General features: G+C 47.9%; 1 protein-coding gene across 3 annotated transcripts in view; it reads left to right on the top strand.

Moving 5' to 3' along the window:
- Positions 1-20,501, top strand: part of LOC115127065 (rho guanine nucleotide exchange factor TIAM1-like) — a 254,164-nt gene extending 233,663 nt beyond the window's left edge. For 2 of the 3 annotated variants that reach the window (XM_065024176.1, XM_065024177.1), the window contains exons 22-29: positions 730-909; positions 6,969-7,087; positions 11,697-11,805; positions 12,285-12,343; positions 12,575-12,683; positions 16,322-16,409; positions 16,709-16,881; positions 18,364-20,501. In XM_065024176.1, coding sequence (XP_064880248.1) covers positions 730-909; positions 6,969-7,087; positions 11,697-11,805; positions 12,285-12,343; positions 12,575-12,683; positions 16,322-16,409; positions 16,709-16,881; positions 18,364-18,953 — 1,427 coding nt within the window. In that variant the 3' untranslated portion in view covers positions 18,954-20,501. Of the gene's footprint in view, positions 1-729; positions 910-6,968; positions 7,088-11,696; positions 11,806-12,284; positions 12,344-12,438; positions 12,549-12,574; positions 12,684-16,321; positions 16,410-16,708; positions 16,882-18,363 lie in introns of those variants that run through there. The other variant, XM_065024178.1, reaches the window with a different exon arrangement.
- Positions 20,502-21,260: the final 759 nt, after the last annotated feature.

Here is a 21,260-nt window from a genome sequence, read left to right as displayed (position 1 = left end):
CCCCACCCCTCCTCCGGTCTTGATCCCCCCCCCCCCTCCTCTGGTCTTGATCCCCCCCACCCCCTCTGGTCTTGATCCCCCCCCCCTCCTCCGGTCTTGATCCCCCCCACCCCTCCTCCGGTCTTGATCCCCCCACCCCCCTCTGGTCTTGATTCCCCCCACCCCCTGGTCTTGATCCCCCCCACCCCCCCTCACATCCGTGTCAAACTCATTCCGCAGAGGGCCGAATATCTGCGGGTTTTTGCTCCTTCCTTGTGCTTGATTGATGAATTAAGTAAATAACTCCCCTGGTTGTCTAGGTATTAATTGAGAGGGAAAAGGAAAAACCTGCAGACACAAGGTCCATGGAATGAGCGGCAGCGTAGCCTAGTGGTTAGAGGAAGGAAGTAACCGGAAGGTTGCAAGTTCAAACCCCCGAACTGACAAGGTACAAATCTGTCGTTCTGCCCCTGAACAGGCAGTTAGTTAACCCACTGTTCCTAGGCCGTCATTGAAAATAAGAATTTGTTCTTAACTGACTTGCCTAGTTAAATAAAGGTAACATACACCTGACTTGGTTAAATAAAGGTAAATAAAAATGAGTTTGACACCCCTGACGCAAGAGCATGGTAGCAACAAACATTCAGGGGGACTTCTCTAAGTCGGATGTTATTTAATTATCCAGCTCCTCTGAAACACTTGGAGGTTACGTGTGTAAAACCTTCTCCTCCCATCTCATTGCACATCTAGCTAAGACCGATGCAGACTTCAAGGCGTTTCTGGAAGAGAGGAACCCGAAACAGCAACACTCCTCAACCCTGGAGTCCTACCTGATCAAACCCATCCAGAGAGTTCTGAAGTACCCACTACTACTGAGAGAGCTGTACTCACTGACGGACCCGGACAGTGAGGAACACTATCACCTGAATGGTAAGGAGGGAGGGAGGGAGGGTGGGTGGGTGGTAATGGGGTAGGGTGATTGGGTTGGTAGGGGTGGGAGGGTGGTTGGGTTGGTAATGGGTGGGTGGGTGGATCGGTGAGGGTGGGTAATGGGTGGGAGGGTTGGGTTGGTAATGGGTGGGAGGTTGGGTAATGGGTGGGAGGGTGGTTGGGTTGGTAATGGGTGGGAGGGTGGTTGGGTAATGGATGGGAGGGTGGTTGGGTTGGTAATGGGTGGGTGGGTGGATCGGTGAAGGTGGGTAATGGGTGGGAGGGTGGTTGAGTAGGTAATGGGTGGGAGGGTGGTTGGTTTGGGTTGGTAATGGGTGGAAGGTTGGGTAATGGGTGGGAGGGTGGTTGGGTTGGTAATGGGTGGGAGGGTGGTTGGGTTGGTAATGGGTGGGAGGGTGGTTGGGTTGGTAATGGGTGGTAGGGTGGTTGGGTTGGTAATGGGTGGAAGGTTGGGTAATGGGTGGGAGGGTGGTTGGGTTGGTAATGGGAGGGAGGGTGGGTAATGGGTGGTTAGGTTGGTAATGGGTGGGAGGGTGGTTGAGTAGGTAATGGGTGGGAGGGTGGTTGGGTTGGTAATGGGTGGGAGGGTGGTTGGGTTGGTAAATGGTGGGAGGTTGGGTAATGGGTGGGAGGGTGGTTGGGTTGGTAATGGGTGGGAGGGTGGTTGGGTTGGTAAATGGTGGGAGGGTTGTTGGGTAGGTAATGGGTGGGAGGGTGGTTGGGTTGGGTTGGTAATGGGTGGAAGGTTGGGTAATGGGTGGGAGGGTGGTTGGGTTGGTAATGAGTGGGTGGGTGGGTGGATCGGTGAGGGTGGGTAATGGGTGGGAGGGTGGTTGGGTTGGTAATGGGTGGGAGGGTGGTTGGGTTGGTAATGGGTGGGAGGGTGGGTAATGGGTGGGAGGATGGTTGGGTTGGTAATGGGTGGGAGGGTGGTTGGGTTGGTAATGGGAGGGTGGTTGGGTTGGTAAAGGGTGGGAGGGTGGTTGGGTTGGTAATGGGTGGGAGGGTGGTTGGGTTGGTAATGGGTGGGAGGGTGGGTGGGAGGGTGGGTGGGTTGGTAATGGGTGGGAGGGTGGTTGGGTTGGTAATGGGTGGGAGGGTGGTTGGGTTGGTAATGGGTGGGAGGGTGGTTGGGTTGGTGGGTAGGTAATGGGTGGGAGGTTGGGTAATGGGTGGGAGGGTGGTTGGGTTGGTAATGGGTGGGAGGGTGGTTGGGTTGGTAAATGGTGGGAGGGTTGTTGGGTAGGTAATGGGTGGGAGGGTGGTTGGGTTGGGTGGAAGGTTGGGTAATGGGTGGAGGGTGGTTGGGTTGGTAATGAGTGGGTGGGTGGGTGGATCGGTGAGGGTGGGTAATGGGTGGGAGGGTGGTTGGGTTGGTAATGGGTGGGAGGGTGGTTGGGTTGGTAATGGGTGGGAGGGTGGTTGGTTTGGTAATGGGTGGGAGGGTGGTTGGGTTGGTAATGGGTGGGAGGGTGGTTGGGTTGGTAATGGGTGGGAGGGTGGTTGGGTTGGTGGGTAGGTAATGGGTGGGAGGGTGGTTGGGTTGGTAATGGGGGAGGGTGGGTAATGGGTGGTTGGGTTGGTAATGGGTGGGAGGGTGGTTGGGTTGGTAATGGGGGGAGGGTGGTTGGGTTGGTAATGGGTGGGAGGATGGTTGGGTTGGTAATGGGGGAGGGTGGTTGGGTTGGTAATGGGTGGTTGGGTTGGTAATGGGGGGAGGGTGGGTAATGGGGGAGGGTGGTTGGGTTGGTAATGGGTGGATCGGTGAGGGTTGGTAATGGGTGGTTGGGTTGGTAATGGGTGGGAGGGTGGTTGGGTTGGTAATGGGTGGGACGGTGGGTGGGTTGGTAATGGGGGAGGGGGATGGGTTGGTAATGGGTGGTTGGGTTGGTAATGTGGGGATGGTGGGTAATGGGGGGGGATGGTTGGGTTGGTAATGGGTGGGTGGGTGGGTTGGTGGATCGGTGAGGGTGGGTAATGGGTGGTTGGGTTGGTAATGGGTGTGAGGGTGGTTGGGTTGTTAATGGGGGGAGGGTGGTTGGGTGGGTAATGGGTGGGAGGGTGGGTTGGGTTGGTAATGGGTGGGAGGGTGGTTGGGTGGGTGGGTAATGGGTGGGAGGGTGGTTGGGTTGGTAATGGGTTGGAGGGTGGTTGGGTTGGTAATGGGAGGGTGGTTGTGTTGGTAATGGGTGGGAGGGTGGTTGGGTTGGTAATGGGTGGGAGGGTGGTTGGGTTGGTAATGGGTGGGAGGGTGGTTTGGTTGGTAATGGGTGGGAGGGTGGTTGGGTTGGTAATGGGTGGGAGGGTGGTTGGGTAGGTAATGGGGGAGGGTGGGTGGGTTGGTAATGGGTGGGAGGGTGGGTGGGTTGGTAATGGGGAGGGTGAGGGTGGGTAATGGGTGGTAGGTAATGGGTGGGAGGGTGGTTGGGTTGGTAATGGGTGGAAGGTTGGGTAATGGGTGGGAGGGTGGTTGGGTTGGTAATGGGAGGGGTGGGTGGGTAATGGGTGGTTAGGTTGGTAATGGGTGGGAGGGTGGTTGAGTTGGTAATGGGTGGGAGGGTGGTTGGGTTGGGTGGAAGGTTGGGTAATGGGTGGGAGGGTGGTTGGGTTGGTAATGAGTGGGTGGGTGGGTGGATCGGTGAGGGTGGGTAATGGGTGGTTGGGTTGGTAATGGGTGGGAGGGTGGTTGGTTTGGTAATGGGTGGGAGGGTGGTTGGGTTGGTAATGGGTGGGAGGGTGGTTGGGTTGGTAATGGGTGGAAGGTTGGGTAATGGGTGGGAGGGTGGTTGGGTTGGTAATGGGTGGAAGGTTGGGTAATGGGTGGGAGGGTGGTTGGGTTGGTAATGGGGGAGGGGTGGGTAATGGGTGGTTAGGTTGGTAATGGGTGGGAGGGTGGTTGAGTTGGTAATGGGTGGGAGGGTGGTTGGGTGGGTTGGTAATGGGTGGAATGTTGGGTAATGGGTGGGAGGGTGGTTGGGTTGGTAATGGGTGGGAGGGTGGTTGGGTTGGGTTGGTAATGGGTGGGAGTTTGGGTAATGGGTTGGTAAATGGTGGGAGGGTGGTTGGGTTGGTAAATGGTGGAGGGTTGTTGGGTAAATGGGTGGGAGGGTGGTTGGGTTGGTAATGGGTGGTAGGGTGGTTGGGTTGGTAATGGGTGGAAGGTTGGGTAATGGGTGGGAGGGTGGTTGGGTTGGTAATGGGTGGGAGGGTGGTTGGGTTGGTAATGGGTGGTAGGGTGGTTGGGTTGGTAATGGGGGGAGGGTGGGTAATGGGTGGTTAGGTTGGTAATGGGTGGGAGGGTGGTTTGGTTGGTAATGGGAGGGTGGTTGGGTTGGTAATGGGTGGGAGGGTGGTTGGGTTGATAATGGGTGGGAGGGTGGTTGGGTTGGTAATGGGTGGGAGGGTGGTTGGGTTGGTAATGGGTGGGAGGGTGGTTGGGTTGGTAATGGGTGGGAGGGTGGTTGGGTTGGAAGGTTGGGTAATGGGTGGGAGGGTGGTTGGGTTGGTAATGAGTGGGTGGGTGGGTGGATTGAGGGTGGGTAATGGGTGGGAGGTTGGGTAATGGGTGGGAGGGTGGTTGGGTTGGTAATGGGTGGGAGGGTGGTTGGGTTGGTAAATGGTGGGAGGGTTGTTGGGTTGGTAATGGGTGGGAGGGTGGTTGGGTTGGGTGGAAGGTTGGGTAATGGGTGGGAGGGTGGTTGGGTTGGTAATGGGAGGGAGGGTGGGTAATGGGTGGTTAGGTTGGTAATGGGTGGGAGGGTGGTTGAGTAGGTAATGGGTGGGAGGGTGGTTGGGTTGGGTTGGTAATGGGTGGAATGTTGGGTAATGGGTGGGAGGGTGGTTGGGTTGGTAATGGGTGGGAGGGTGGTTGGGTTGGGTTGGTAATGGGTGGGAGTTTGGGTAATGGGTTGGTAAATGGTGGGAGGGTGGTTGGGTTGGTAAATGGTGGGAGGGTTGTTGGGTAGGTAATGGGTGGGAGGGTGGTTGGGTTGGTAATGGGTGGTAGGGTGGTTGGGTTGGTAATGGGTGGAAGGTTGGGTAATGGGTGGGAGGGTGGTTGGGTTGGTAATGGGTGGGAGGGTGGTTGGGTTGGTAATGGGTGGTAGGGTGGTTGGGTTGGTAATGGGGGGAGGGTGGGTAATGGGTGGTTAGGTTGGTAATGGGTGGGAGGGTGGTTTGGTTGGTAATGGGAGGGTGGTTGGGTTGGTAATGGGTGGGAGGGTGGTTGGGTTGATAATGGGTGGGAGGGTGGTTGGGTTGGTAATGGGTGGGAGGGTGGTTGGGTTGGTAATGGGTGGGAGGGTGGTTGGGTTGGTAATGGGTGGGAGGGTGGTTGGGTTGGGTGGAAGGTTGGGTAATGGGTGGGAGGGTGGTTGGGTTGGTAATGAGTGGGTGGGTGGGTGGATCGGTGAGGGTGGGTAATGGGTGGGAGGTTGGGTAATGGGTGGGAGGGTGGTTGGGTTGGTAATGGGTGGGAGGGTGGTTGGGTTGGTAAATGGTGGGAGGGTTGTTGGGTAGGTAATGGGTGGGAGGGTGGTTGGGTTGGGTGGAAGGTTGGGTAATGGGTGGGAGGGTGGTTGGGTTGGTAATGAGTGGGTGGGTGGTTGGATCGGTGAGGGTGGGTAATGGGTGGGAGGGTGGTTGGGTTGGTAATGGGTGGGAGGGTGGTTGGTTTGGTAATGGGTGGGAGGGGTTTGGTTGGGTTGGTAATGGGTGGGAGGGTGGTTGGGTTGGTAATGGGTGGTTGGGTTGGTGGGTAGGTAATGGGTGGGAGGGTGGTTGGGTTGGTAATGGGGAGGGTGAGGGTGGGTAATGGGTGGTTGGGTTGGTAATGGGTGGGAGGGTGGTTGGGTTGGTAATGGGGGGGTGGTTGGGTTGGTAATGGGTGGGAGGATGGTTGGGTTGGTAATGGGGGAGGGTGGTTGGGTTGGTAATGGGTGGTTGGGTTGGTAATGGGGGAGGGTGGGTAATGGGGGGAGGGTGGTTGGGTGGATCGGTGAGGGTTGGTAATGGGTGGTTGGGTTGGTAATGGGTGGGAGGGTGGTTGGGTTGGTAATGGGTGGACGGTGGGTGGGTTGGTAATGGGGGGAGGGGGGATGGGTTGGTAATGGGTTGTTGGGTTGGTAATGTGGGGGATGGTGGGTAATGGGGGGGTGGTTGGGTTGGTAATGGGTGGGTGGGTGGGTTGGTGGATCGGTGAGGGTGGGTAATGGGTGGTTGGGTTGGTAATGGGTGTGAGGGTGGTTGGGTTGTTAATGGGGGAGGGTGGTTGGGTGGGTAATGGGTGGGAGGGTTGGGTTGGTAATGGGTGGGAGGGTGGTTGGGTGGGTAATGGGTGGGAGGGTGGTTGGGTTGGTAATGGGTTGGAGGGTGGTTGGGTTGGTAATGGGAGGGTGGTTGTGTTGGTAATGGGTGGGAGGGTGGTTGGGTTGGTAATGGATGGGAGGGTGGTTTGGTTGGTAATGGGTGGGAGGGTGGTTGGGTTGGTAATGGGTGGGAGGGTGGTTGGGTAGGTAATGGGGGAGGGTGGGTGGGTTGGTAATGGGTGGGAGGGTGGTTGGGTTGGTAATGGGTGGGAGGGTGGGTGGGTTGGTAATGGGGGAGGGTGAGGGTGGGTAATGGGTGGTTGGGTTGGTAATGGGTGGGAGGGTGGTTGGGTTGGTAATGGGTGGAAGGTTGGGTAATGGGTGGGAGGGTGGTTGGGTTGGTAATGGGAGGGAGGGTGGGTAATGGGTGGTTAGGTTGGTAATGGGTGGGAGGGTGGTTGAGTAGGTAATGGGTGGGAGGGTGGTTGGGTTGGGTTGGTAATGGGTGGAATGTTGGGTAATGGGTGGGAGGGTGGTTGGGTTGGTAATGGGTGGGAGGGTGGTGGGTGGCCAGTTGGTAATGGGTGGGAGGGTGGTTGGGTTGGTAATGGGTGGGAGGGTGGTTGGGTTGGGTTGGTAATGGGTGGGAGGTTGGGTAATGGGACATCAATGAGATGCAGAAGGGTTAGGTTTAGTATAATAGTGTTCCTCTTCTCTCTCCTTCCTGTCCAGTTGCTATGAAGGCCATGAACAAGGTGGCCAGTCACATCAATGAGATGCAGAAGATCCACGAGGAGTTTGGGGTGGTGTTTGACCAGCTCATAGCGGAGCAGAGTGGAGACAAGAAACAGGTACGGTGGTGTTGGTGTACGAAGAGGTACGGTGGTGTTTGACCAGCTCATAGCGGAGCAGAGTGGAGACAAGAAACAGGTACGGTGGTGTTGGTGTACGAAGAGGTACGGTGGTGTTTGACCAGCTCATAGCGGAGCAGAGTGGAGACAAGAAACAGGTACGGTGGTGTTGGTGTACGAAGAGGTACGGTGGTGTTTGACCAGCTCATAGCGGAGCAGAGTGGAGACAAGAAACAGGTACGGTGGTGTTGGTGTACGAAGAGGTACGGTGGTGTTTGACCAGCTCATAGCGGAGCAGAGTGGAGACAAAAAAACAGGTACGGTGGTGTTGGTGTACGAAGAGGTACGGTGGTGTTTGACCAGCTCATAGCGGAGCAGAGTGGAGACAAGAAACAGGTACGGTGGTGTTGGTGTACGAAGAGGTACGGTGGTGTTTGACCAGCTCATAGCGGAGCAGAGTGGAGACAAGAAACAGGTACGGTGGTGTTGGTGTACGAAGAGGTACGGTGGTGTTTGACCAGCTCATAGCGGAGCAGAGTGGAGACAAGAAACAGGTACGGTGGTGTTGGTGTACGAAGAGGTACGGTGGTGTTTGACCAGCTCATAGCGGAGCAGAGTGGAGACAAGAAACAGGTACGGTGGTGTTGGTGTACGAAGAGGTACGGTGGTGTTTGACCAGCTCATAGCGGAGCAGAGTGGAGACAAGAAACAGGTACGGTGGTGTTGGTGTACGAAGAGGTACGGTGGTGGTGGTGTAAGGAGAGGTACAGTGGTGGTGGTGGTGTAAGGAGAGGTACGGTGGTGTTGGTGTACGAAGAGGTACGGTGGTGGTGGTGTAAGGAGAGGTACGGTGGTGGTGGTGTAAGAAGAGGTACGGTGGTGGTGGTGTAAGGAGAGGTACGGTGGTGGTGTAAGGAGAGGTACGGTGGTGGTGGTGTAAGGAGAGGTACGGTGGTGGTGGTGTAAGGAGAGGTACGGTGGTGGTGGTGGTGTAAGGAGAGGTACGGTGGTGGTGTTGTAAGGAGAGGTACGGTGGTGGTGGTGGTGTAAGGAGAGGTACGGTGGTAGTGGTGTTGTAAGGAGAGGTACGGTGGTGGTGGTGGTGGTGTAAGGAGAGGTACGGTGGTGTTGGTGTACGAAGAGGTACGGTGGTGGTGGTGTAAGGAGAGGTACGGTGGTGGTGGTGTAAGGAGAGGTACGGTGGTGGTGGTGTAAGGAGAGGTACGGTGGTGGTGTTGTAAGGAGAGGTACGGTGGTGGTGGTGGTGTGGTGAGAGGTACGGTGGTGGTGGTGGTGTAAGGAGAGGTACGGTGGTGGTGGTATAAGGAGAGGTACGGTGGTGGTGGTGTAAGGAGAGGTACGGTGGTGGTGGTGTAAGGAGAGGTACGGTGGTGGTGGTGTAAGGAGAGGTACGGTGGTGGTGGTGGTGTAAGGAGAGGTACGGTGGTGGTGTAAGGAGAGGTACGGTGGTGGTGGTGTAAGAAGAGGTACGGTGGTGGTGGTGTAAGGAGAGGTACGGTGGTGGTGTAAGGAGAGGTATGGTGGTGGTGGTGGTGTAAGGAGAGGTACGGTGGTGGTGTAAGGAGAGGTACGGTGGTGGTGGTGTAAGAAGAGGTACGGTGGTGGTGGTGTAAGGAGAGGTACGGTGGTGGTGGTGTAAGGAGAGGTACGGTGGTGGTGTAAGGAGAGGTACGGTGGTGGTGGTGTAAGGAGAGGTACGGTGGTGGTGGTGTAAGGAGAGGTACGGTGGTGGTGGTGTAAGGAGAGGTACGGTGGTGGTGGTGTAAGGAGAGGTACGGTGGTGGTGGTGTAAGGAGAGGTACGGTGGTGGTGGTGTAAGAAGAGGTACGGTGGTGGTGGTGTAAGGAGAGGTACGGTGGTGGTGGTGTAAGGAGAGGTACGGTGGTGTTGTTGTAAGGAGAGGTACGGTGGTGGTGGTGTAAGAAGAGGTACGGTGGTGGTGGTGTAAGGAGAGGTACGGTGGTGGTGGTGTAAGAAGAGGTACGGTGGTGGTGTTGTTGTAAGGAGAGGTACGGTGGTGGTGGTGTAAGAAGAGGTACGGTGGTGGTGGTGTAAGGAGAGGTACGGTGGTGGTGGTGTAAGGAGAGGTACGGTGGTGGTGGTATAAGGAGAGGTACGGTGGTGGTGGTGTAAGGAGAGGTACGGTGGTGGTGGTGTAAGGAGAGGTACGGTGGTGGTGGTGTAAGAAGAGGTACGGTGGTGGTGGTGTAAGGAGAGCTACGGTGGTGGTGGTATAAGGAGAGGTACGGTGGTGGTGGTATAAGGAGAGGTACGGTGGTGGTGGTGTAAGGAGAGGTACGGTGGTGTTGTAAGAAGAGGTACGGTGGTGGTGGTGTAAGGAGAGGTACGGTGGTGGTGTTGTAAGTCTCCTAATGTTCTCCAGGTGTGTCTGTGGGATCAGTCAGTGTCAGCAGGCTCTGATCTATAGTAGTGCCACTATATAGGGAATAGGGCTCTGATCTATAGTAGTACCACTATATAGGGAATAGGGCTCAGGTCTAAAGTAGTGCACTATATAGGGAATAGGGCTCAGGTCTAAAGTAGTGCCACTATATAGGGAATAGGGCTCTGATCTATAGTAGTGCCACTATATAGGGAATAGGGCTCTGATCTATAGTAGTGCCACTATATAGGGAATAGGGCTCTGATCTATAGTAGTGCCACTATATAGGGAATAGGGCTCTGATCTATAGTAGTACCACTATATAGGGAATAGGGCTCTGATCTATAGTAGTACCACTATATAGGGAATAGGGCTCTGATCTATAGTAGTACCACTATATAGGGAATAGGGCTCTGATCTATAGTAGTGCCACTATATAGGGAATAGGGCTCTGATCTATAGTAGTACCACTATATAGGGAATAGGGCTCTGATCTATAGTAGTACCACTATATAGGGAATAGGGCTCTGATCTATAGTAGTACCACTATATAGGGAATAGGGCTCTGATCTAAAGTAGTGCACTATATAGGGAATAGGGCTCTGATCTATAGTAGTACCTCTATATAGGGAATAGGGCTCTGATCTATAGTAGTACCACTATATAGGGAATAGGGCTCTGATCTATAGTAGTACCACTATATAGGGAATAGGGCTCTGGTCTAAAGTAGTGCACTATATAGGGAATAGGGTGTCATTTGAGACGTTCTCGGAGTATGCTGAGGGATGGCATTGCTGTGTTAAGGGGTAACATTGGTGTGTTGATAATGTAACATTGGTGTGTTGATAATGTAACATTGGTGTGTTGATAATGTAACATTGGTGTAACATGGTTGTGTTGTAACATGGTTGTGTTGTAACATGGTTGTAACATGGTTGTGCTGTAACATGGTTGTAACATGGTTGTGTTGTAACATGGTTGTGTTGTAACATGGTTGTGTTGTAACATGGTTGTGTTGTAACATGGTTGTAACATGGTTGTAACATGGTTGTTGTAACATGGTTGTAACATGGTTGTGTTGTAACATGGTTGTGTTGTAACATGGTTGTAACATGGTTGTAACATGGTTGTAACATGGTTGTAACATGGTTGTGTTGTAACATGGTTGTGTTGTATCATGGTTGTGTTGTAACATGGTTGTGTTGTAACATGGTTGTGTTGTAACATGGTTGTAACATGGTTGTAACATGGTTGTGTTGTAACATGGTTGTGTTGTAACATGGTTGTAACATGGTTGTGTTGTAACATGGTTGTGTTGTAACATGGTTGTGCTGTAACATGGTTGTGCTGTAACATGGTTGTAACATGGTTGTGTTGTAACATGGTTGTAACATGGTTGTGTTGTAACATGGTTGTATCATGGTTGTGTTGTAACATGGTTGTGTTGTAACATGGTTGTGTTGTAACATGGTTGTAACATGGTTGTGTTGTAACATGGTTGTAACATGGTTGTAACATGGTTGTGTTGTAACATGGTTGTAACATGGTTGTGTTGTAACATGGTTGTGTTTTAACATGGTTGTAACATGGTTGTAACATGGTTGTGTTGTATCATGGTTGTGTTGTAACATGGTTGTGTTGTAACATGGTTGTGTTGTAACATGGTTGTATCATGGTTGTGTTGTAACATGGTTGTAACATGGTTGTGTTGTAACATGGTTGTGTTGTAACATGGTTGTAACATGGTTGTAACATGGTTGTGTTGTATCATGGTTGTGTTGTAACATGGTTGTAACATGGTTGTGTTGTAACATGGTTGTAACATTGTTGTAACATGGTTGTGCTGTAACATGGTTGTGTTGTATCATGGTTGTGTTGTAACATGGTTGTAACATGGTTGTGCTGTAACATGGTTGTAACATGGTTGTGCTGTAACATGGTTGTGTTGTATCATGGTTGTGTTGTAACATGGTTGTAACATGGTTGTGCTGTAACATGGTTGTAACATTGTTGTAACATGGTTGTGTTGTAACATGGTTGTAACATGGTTGTAACATTGTTGTAACATGGTTGTGCTGTAACATGGTTGTGTTGTATCATGGTTGTGTTGTAACATGGTTGTAACATGGTTGTGCTGTAACATGGTTGTAACATGGTTGTGCTGTAACATGGTTGTAACATGGTTGTATCATGGTTGTGTTGTAGGTTGCTGATCTGTCGATGGGGGACTTGCTGCTCCACACCAGCGTAGCCTGGATCAACCCTCCCTCCTCCCTGGGCAAATGGAAGAAAGAACCCCAACTGGCTGCATTCAGTACGTTAAGGACAACACCTCGTGTACATCCTAATACCTAATGGCCTACTCAGAACCATGCAGCTAATGGGGTTCTAGTTCTAGAACAGGATGAATCCACTCAGAACCATGCAGCTAATGGGGTTCTAGTTCTAGAACAGGATGAATCTACTCAGAACCTTGCAGCTAATGGGGTTCTAGTTCTAGAACAGGATGAATCTACTTAGATCCTTCTCTTGATCACTCTTAGACTGGCTGTCTGTTAGTTAAGGATACATGTACCACTCTGTCTAATGACAAACGGTGTCCCCTATTCCCTATATAGTGCACAACTTTTGACCACAGCCCATTTGGGACTGAGTGCAAGCCTGATAACTCAATGATCGCATAATATATTATGGTATCTTACTTGTGTATTTGAAAAGTATTACTCAAACAATGAAGTGGTTTTGAGAAATCAGTTTGAGAATTCTTGCTGCTAACCAATCTTCTTCGTTCAGTCTTCAAAACAGCTGTGGTGTTTGTGTGCAAGGATGGCTCCAAGCAGAAGAAGAAAATGGTGAGTTCCATCGCTCTGATGACATCATGGTTGGGGTCAGGTGCGTGTTGGTCTGTTGGGGGAGCGTATCTAAGGTCTGTCTGTGTGTCTCTCAGGGTGGCTCCCATCGAGCATCTGTCTGTCTGTCTGGGGGGCGTATCTAAGGTCTGTCTGTGTCTCTCAGGGTGGCTCCCATCGAGCATCTGTCTGTCTGTCTGGGGGGCGTATCTAAGGTCTGTCTGTGTCTCTCAGGGTGGCTCCCATCGAGCGTCGTCAGTCTCGTCTGAAGACAAGGACCCATTCCGCTTCCGTCACATGATCTCCACAGACACGCTCCAAGTCCGAGCTCTTAATAACCAAGGTACAGTTCAATATAGAGCCTCAATATCCAAGGTACAGTTCAATATAGAGCCCTCAATAACCAAGGTACAGTTCAATATAGAGCCCTCAAAATCCAAGGTACAGTTCAATATAGAGCCCTCAATATCCAAGGTAGAGTTCAATATAGAGCCTCAATATCCAAGGTACAGTTCAATATAGAGCCCTCAATATCCAAGGTACAGTTCAATATAGAGCCCTCAATAACCAAGGTACAGTTCAATATAGAGCCCTCAATATCCAAGGTACAGTTCAATATAGAGCCTCTATAACCAAGGTACAGTTCAATATAGAGCCCTCAATAACCAAGGTACAGTTCAATATAGAGCCCTCAATATCCAAGGTACAGTTCAATATAGAGCCTCAATAACCAAGGTACAGTTCAATATAGAGCCTCAATAACCAAGGTACAGTTCAATATAGAGCCTCAATAACCAAGGTACAGTTCAATATAGAGCCCTCAAAATCCAAGGTACAGTTCAATATAGAGCCCTCAATATCCAAGGTACAGTTCAATATAGAGCCTCAATATCCAAGGTACAGTTCAATATAGAGCCTCAATAACCAAGGTACAGTTCAATATAGAGCCTCTATAACCAAGGTACAGTTCAATATAGAGCCCTCAATAACCAAGGTACAGTTCAATATAGAGCCCTCAATATCCAAGGTACAGTTCAATATAGAGCCCTCAAAAACCAATTTACAGTACAACATAGAGCCCAGTACAGTTCAATATAGAGCCCTCAATAACCAAGGTACAGTTCAATATAGAGCCCTCAATAACCAAGGTACAGTTCAATATAGAGCCCTCAATAACCCAGATACAGTTCAATATAGAGGCCAGTCAATAACCAAGGTACAGTTCAATATAGAGCCCTCAATAACCAAGGTACAGTTCAATATAGAGCCCTCAATAACCAAGGTACAGTTCAATATAGAGCCTCAATAACCAAGGTACAGTTCAATATAGAGCCTCAATAACCAAGGTACAGTTCAATATAGAGCCTCAATAACCAAGGTACAGTTCAATATAGAGCCCTCAAAATCCAAGGTACAGTTCAATATAGAGCCCTCAATAAAATATAGAGCCCTCAAAAACCAATTTACAGTACAACATAGAGCCCAGTACAGTTCAATATAGAGCCCTCAATATCCAAGGTAGAGTTCAATATAGAGCCTCAATATCCAAGGTACAGTTCAATATAGAGCCCTCAATATCCAAGGTACAGTTCAATATAGAGCCCTCAATAACCAAGGTACAGTTCAATATAGAGCCTCAATATCCAAGGTACAGTTCAATATAGAGCCCTCAATAACCAAGGTACAGTTCAATATAGAGCCTCAATAACCAAGGTACAGTTCAATATAGAGGCCTCAATAACCAAGGTACAGTTCAATATAGAGCCCTCAATAACCAAGGTACAGTTCAATATAGAGCCCTCAATAACCAAGGTACAGTTCAATATAGAGCCCTCAATAACCAAGGTACAGTTCAATATAGAGCCTCAATAACCAATGTACGACACAGTTCAATATAGAGCCTCAATAACCAAGGTACAGTTCAATATAGAGCCCTCAATAACCAAGGTACAGTTCAATATAGAGCCCTCAATAACCCAGGTACAGTTCAATATAGAGCCTCAATAACCAAGGTACAGTTCAATATAGAGCCCTCAATAACCAAGGTACAGTTCAATATAGAGCCCTCAATAACCAAGGTACAGTTCAATATAGAGCCCTCAATATCCAAGGTACAGTTCAATATAGAGCCCTCAAAAACCAATTTACAGTACAACATAGAGCCCAGTACAGTTCAATATAGAGCCCTCAATAACCAAGGTACAGTTCAATATAGAGCCCTCAATAACCAAGGTACAGTTCAATATAGAGCCCTCAATAACCCAGATACAGTTCAATATAGAGGCCTCAATAACCAAGGTACAGTTCAATATAGAGCCCTCAATAACCAAGGTACAGTTCAATATAGAGCCCTCAATAACCAAGGTACAGTTCAATATAGAGCCTCAATAACCAAGGTACAGTTCAATATAGAGCCTCAATAACCAAGGTACAGTTCAATATAGAGCCTCAATAACCAAGGTACAGTTCAATATAGAGCCCTCAAAATCCAAGGTACAGTTCAATATAGAGCCCTCAATATCCAAGGTACAGTTCAATATAGAGCCTCAATATCCAAGGTACAGTTCAATATAGAGCCTCAATAACCAAGGTACAGTTCAATATAGAGCCTCTATAACCAAGGTACAGTTCAATATAGAGCCCTCAATAACCAAGGTACAGTTCAATATAGAGCCCTCAATATCCAAGGTACAGTTCAATATAGAGCCCTCAAAAACCAATTTACAGTACAACATAGAGCCCAGTACAGTTCAATATAGAGCCCTCAATAACCAAGGTACAGTTCAATATAGAGCCCTCAATAACCAAGGTACAGTTCAATATAGAGCCCTCAATAACCCAGATACAGTTCAATATAGAGGCCTCAATAACCAAGGTACAGTTCAATATAGAGCCCTCAATAACCAAGGTACAGTTCAATATAGAGCCCTCAATAACCAAGGTACAGTTCAATATAGAGCCTCAATATCCAAGGTACAGTTCAATATAGAGCCCTCAATAACCAAGGTACAGTTCAATATAGAGCCTCAATAACCAAGGTACAGTTCAATATAGAGGCCTCAATAACCAAGGTACAGTTCAATATAGAGCCCTCAATAACCAAGGTACAGTTCAATATAGAGCCCTCAATAACCAAGGTACAGTTCAATATAGAGCCCTCAATAACCAAGGTACAGTTCAATATAGAGCCTCAATAACCAATGTACGACACAGTTCAATATAGAGCCTCAATAACCAAGGTACAGTTCAATATAGAGCCCTCAATAACCAAGGTACAGTTCAATATAGAGCCCTCAATAACCCAGGTACAGTTCAATATAGAGCCTCAATAATCAAGGTACAGTTCAATATAGAGCCCTCAATAACCAAGGTACAGTTCAATATAGAGCCTCAATAACCAATGTACGACACAGTTCAATATAGAGCCCTCAATAACCAAGGTACAGTTCAATATAGAGCCTCAATAACCAATGTACGACACAGTTCAATATAGAGCCTCAATAACCAAGGTACAGTTCAATATAGAGCCCTCAATAACCAAGGTACAGTTCAATATAGAGCCCTCAATAACCCAGGTACAGTTCAATATAGAGCCTCAATAATCAAGGTACAGTTCAATATAGAGCCCTCAATAACCAAGGTACAGTTCAATATAGAGCCTCAATAACCCAGGTACAGTTCAATATAGAGCCTCAATAATCAAGGTACAGTTCAATATAGAGCCCTCAATAACCAAGGTACAGTTCAATATAGAGCCTCAATAACCCAGGTACAGTTCAATATAGAGCCTCAATAACCAAGGTACAGTTCAATATAGAGGCATTCAGTGTGTGTGTGTGTGTGTGTGTGTGTGTGTGTGTGTGTGTGTGTGGGCCTGTATGTGTGTGTGTGTGGGCCTGTGTGTGTGTGTGTGTGGGCCTGTGTGTGTGGGCCTGTGTGTGTGTGTGTGTGCATGCGTGCGCGTGTGTGTGTTCCGTGCAGAAGGAGAGGCCTCTGCCGTATGTGAGATCGTCCACGTCAAGTCCGAGTCAGAAGGACGGCCGGAGAGGATATTCCACCTGTGCTGCAGGTGAGCCTCCTAATCTTATTGATCAACGGATGGCATGTTTGTCAGTCCTGTGACTGAGGACAACAATGACAGTACGTCACTGATTTATTTTAGAACCACCATCAATAGCTCTTAATAGTTTTCCATTTTAAATACTTGAATTGTTTTCATATTTAATGAATTAATTGATTTCCAAAGCGCTGTAAGAGTGGAAGCTCCTTGATGTTGATTAATGCTGTGGATGTTGACCTATATATCTCTCAACCATCTGAGAATGTCTTAATTATCCAACCAATTAAATCCATTTCTGTCTCGTCCAGTTCTGTGGACAGTAAGAAGGACTTCCTGAAGACAGTCCACTCCATCCTGAGAGATAAACAACGGCGCCAGCTGATGAAGACAGAGTCTCTACCCCCCAACCAGCAGTATGTCCCCTTCGGAGGCAAACGCCTCTGTGCCCTGAAAGGAGCCAGACCTGCCATGAACAGAGCAGGTAGGTGCTGTGGAGAGAGCTGTGGAGGATGGGATGGGATGGAGGATGGGGATGTGGCTAACTGCTTTAATCATCAAGCTAACGTCTAGCTTTATGCTGTGTTTATATTATACCTCGTCTACTTCATCTTCTTCATCTACCTCATCTTACCTCGTCTACCTCATCTTACCTCATCTACCTCATCTTACCTCATCTACTTCATCTTACCTCATCTACTTCATCTTACCTCATCTACTTCATCTTACCTCATCTACCTCAGCTACTTCATCTTACCTCATCTACTTCATCTACCTCATCTTACCTCATCTACCTCATCTTACCTCATCTACCTCATCTACTTCATCTTACCTCATCTACCTCATCTACTTCATCTTACCTCATCTACCTCATCTTACCTCATCTACCTCATCTTACCTCATCTACCTCATCTTACCTCATCTACCTCATCTTACCTCATCTACTTCATCTTACCTCATCTACCTCATCTTACCTCATCTACCTCATCTTACCTCATCTACCTCATCTTACCTCATCTACCTCATCTACCTCATCTTACCTCATCTACTTCATCTTACCTCATATACCTCATCTTACCTCATCTACTTCATCTTACTTCATCTACCTCATATACCTCATCTTACCTCATCTACCTCATCTTACCTCATCTACTTCATCTTACCTCATCTACCTCATATACCTCATCTCACCTCATCTACCTCATCTTACCTCATCTACTTCATCTTACCTCATCTACTTCATCTACCTCATCTTACCTCGTCTACCTCATCTTACCTCGTCTACCTCATCTTACCTCGTCTACCTCATCTTACCTCATCTACCTCATCTTACCTCATCTACTTCATCTTACCTCATCTACTTCATCTTACCTCATCTTACATAATCTACCTCATCTACCCTCATCTACTTCATCTTACCTCATCTACCTCATCTTACCTCATCTACTTCATCTTACCTCATCTACCTCATCTTACCTCATCTTACATAATCTACCTCATCTTACCTCATCTACTTCATCTTACCTCATCTACCTCATCTTACCTCATCTTACCTCGTCTACCTCATCTTACCTCATCTACTTCATCCCCATTATTATTACTTACCCTCTTGCTCTTTTGCACCCCAGTATCTCTACTTGCACATCATCATCTGCACATCTATTCACTCCAGTATTAATGTTACATTGTAATTATTTTCACCTCTAGGGCCTATGTATTGCCTTTACCTCCCTACTCTTCTACATTTGCACACACTGTACATATATGTTTCTATTTATCTTTTATTTTGTGTTATTGACTGTACGTTTGTTTATGTGTAACTCTGTGTTGTTGTTTGTGTCGCACAGTTTTGCTTTATCTTGGCCAGGTCGCAGTTGTAAATGAGAACTTGTTCCTGGTTAAATAAAGGTTATATAATCAATTCATCCCAGTGAAACCATGATATGTGTCTTTCTTCCCTCTGCAGTGTCAGACCCGGCGCGGACCCTGGGCCGGAGGAAACTGGTGAGGAACCGTTTCACTATCGACACAGACATCGTCTTCGACGGCGAGCCGGACCAGGAGTCCCCTCTGTCTCCACTGTCCCCTGAAGAGCCTGAGGGACAGGGACAAAAGGAAGGACAGGGACGGGGGGAGGTGCAGGCAGGAGATACGGACCGCTGGGTGGAGGAGCAGTTTGACCTGGAGCGCTACGAGGAGGAGCAGGAGGCGCAGGTGAAAGGAGGAGGAGACGTTAAAGAGACAGACATCCTTAGTGACGATGACGATTTCTGCCAGTCTGTCGGAGGACCCTCCACTGAACCTCTATCCACCGCAGACCTAGAAGGGCCCGTAGGGGCCCTGTCCATGGGAGAAGAATGTAAAGAGGTGGGCCCTAAACACCTCCAGCCCCAGGGAGGCACGGGGACCACTACCCCTGGGATGAGGCTCTCCCACCCGGGGAAGCAGTGTGCTCTGGTTGGGGTGAGCGTGGATGACCAGGGGTCTAGGGGGGAGGCTGAGGACATCTGGGTACGCAGGGAGGACTGTCCCTCGGACTCATCAGAGCTAGACTAGAAGAGGAGAGAGAACTCTACAGACAGTGTGCCTCAGACAGAGAGCTTTACACTTCTTTTAACCAGGTCCTATAGGGTAACCCATAGGCCCCTGGTAAAAATATTTAAAAAAGTAGTGCACTATATAGGGAATAGGGTACATTTTGGGACACAGTTCATGGGCTTCAAGACAAGAGACGATCCAGTGAACTCAAGTCAATCAATCCCCATCCAACCATAATGCATGTGTATAGACATGTATGGTACGTCTACTGTGAGAGTTCTCCTCCTTGCCAATGTGGTTCAATTGTGTTGTTGTTTTCTTGTAGTGTACAGATAGACTGGTGAACTTCGAACTGAAGCCCTCCAATGGGAGCAATACTGGAATACAAGGAGAGGAGAGCGGTCTTATCCAATCAACCAATGATATAGAGACATGGAGGGCTCTTCCAATCCTGGTGACGTAGAGGCCAGGCTGTAAGAGATTGACACTGACTGTCTAATGGTACAATCATGGACCCTGATCAATACTGTCGATTGGTTTGCACATAGGGGTAGATTCCTGGGGTTACTATAGGTTCCTGCTTATTGTTGCCACGTGGGTATTTGTTGTGAACACACAAAGCCTTGACAGAGAGACTTTGTATCATAGTAAAGAGTTGTATATTATTTAAATATCAACATAATACTCGATGCTAGAGGACAGCCTCGTCAAGTCTTTAAAGTCGCCTGTTTTCACAGTATTTTATCTACTCAATTTACTTCCGTTGTTGTGTATATAATTTTGACTTCCTGTTTTGCAAATCAAAACCAGGCTCTCATTTTTATTTTTTATTTTTTTGTGTGTGTTATTAAAACATAATTTTTTTCGTTCTGTGATGACATTAGAATAACAGATGTTCGTTTTATTGACCTCATCTTCACTCTTCACTGAAGTTAAGGGATTTCAATTGTCTTTTTAAAAAAAAAATTATTAAAAAAATCCTGTTTTACTTGAATTGTCATATTATTATTTATTTTTTTTTTACTTTCCGGTCATTTTATTGGTCTTCGTGACACCCGTTCTGATTACTACACCCTGTCACCTATTATTATTACCGATACTGTTAGTGCACGTTCTTTGTTGTGGACAACTTGCAACATACATTCCATTACATTCAAGTATTTTACTGTTAAGAATTTTTTTTTTTAATCTTGTTGTTTCACCAGTCAATAATGCATTTTCAAAAACATGTTTTTTTTTTTAATCTTGTTGTTTCACCAGTCAATAATGCATTTTCAAAAACATGTTTTTTTTTTTTTAAATTGGTGTTGATGATATTTTTTTGCCGCCACAAAAAAATAAAAATAAAATGACCTTCTCAAATATAAATATAAAACTTGCTGGATGCAATCAAGATGGTGAAGATGTCTAAACTAGTGTAAAATGTTGAAAAGAAATATAATATTACGAATAATACTTGTGAAACTACCCAGTGTGCTACTAAGACTACATTTGTATTACTCTGTATGTAAATATTGCAATGTGTTGATATCATATCAAATAAATTGGTTTCCTACTTATCATTTACAGCACTGCACGGTTATTCTTCTGTCATGGTTTGGTTCAACCTCAGCCTCTAGTGGTATCTATACGACTGTGAAAGGTTGTAGAGAACCGTTTTGTCAAGAGACAAAGCGACATTTCTGCACAATATGCCCAGACATGTCTTGGGAAGGGGGGGGTGGTTCTTCCTCAAGGGGATCCAGAAAGAGAGAGAAGATCACACTGTTTCAGAACAGCAGGTGAAAAACAGATATGTGTCCTAACTGTAAAAGATGTACCTCTGAAAGTGGAACCTATATGCATGTATTTTGGAGCTGTAGAGAGATTGCCAGACTCTGAAAATACTAGATGTACAGTTTGATATCACCCCGTGTATCTATCTTCTTAATGACCAGCAGGACTTTGTTCTTGATCCTGACAGATAAAATTTGCTTGTGACTATTACATACTTTGCTAAGAAATGTATTATTCTATTGTGGGCCTCTAATACCCCTCCTACATGTAAAATGTGGATTGACCAGATTGTTGACTTTCTTCCTCTTGAAAAGCTCACTTATGACCTCCACAAGAGACAGCCCAAGTTTGATAGACTCTGGTCTCCACTATTCAACTATATTTCAAATTGGAACGGGGTGACTAGGGAAATGTGCAGATACATGTTGTGTAAGGTGCTGTAAAGCCTAAAAACTAATTATTGGCTCGTCGTCTCGAACCTTGACAGTGCTGCTGCAAGTTTTATACACAGTGGGGCAAAAATGTATTTAGTCAGCCACCAATTGTGTA

This window comes from Oncorhynchus nerka, linkage group LG11 (genome assembly GCF_034236695.1).
Source record: "Oncorhynchus nerka isolate Pitt River linkage group LG11, Oner_Uvic_2.0, whole genome shotgun sequence".
In the NCBI taxonomy this organism is placed as follows: Eukaryota; Metazoa; Chordata; class Actinopteri; order Salmoniformes; family Salmonidae; genus Oncorhynchus; species Oncorhynchus nerka.
The sequence above is the reverse complement of the archived record's forward strand: the minus strand, read 5'-3'. Positions and strand labels throughout refer to the sequence as shown.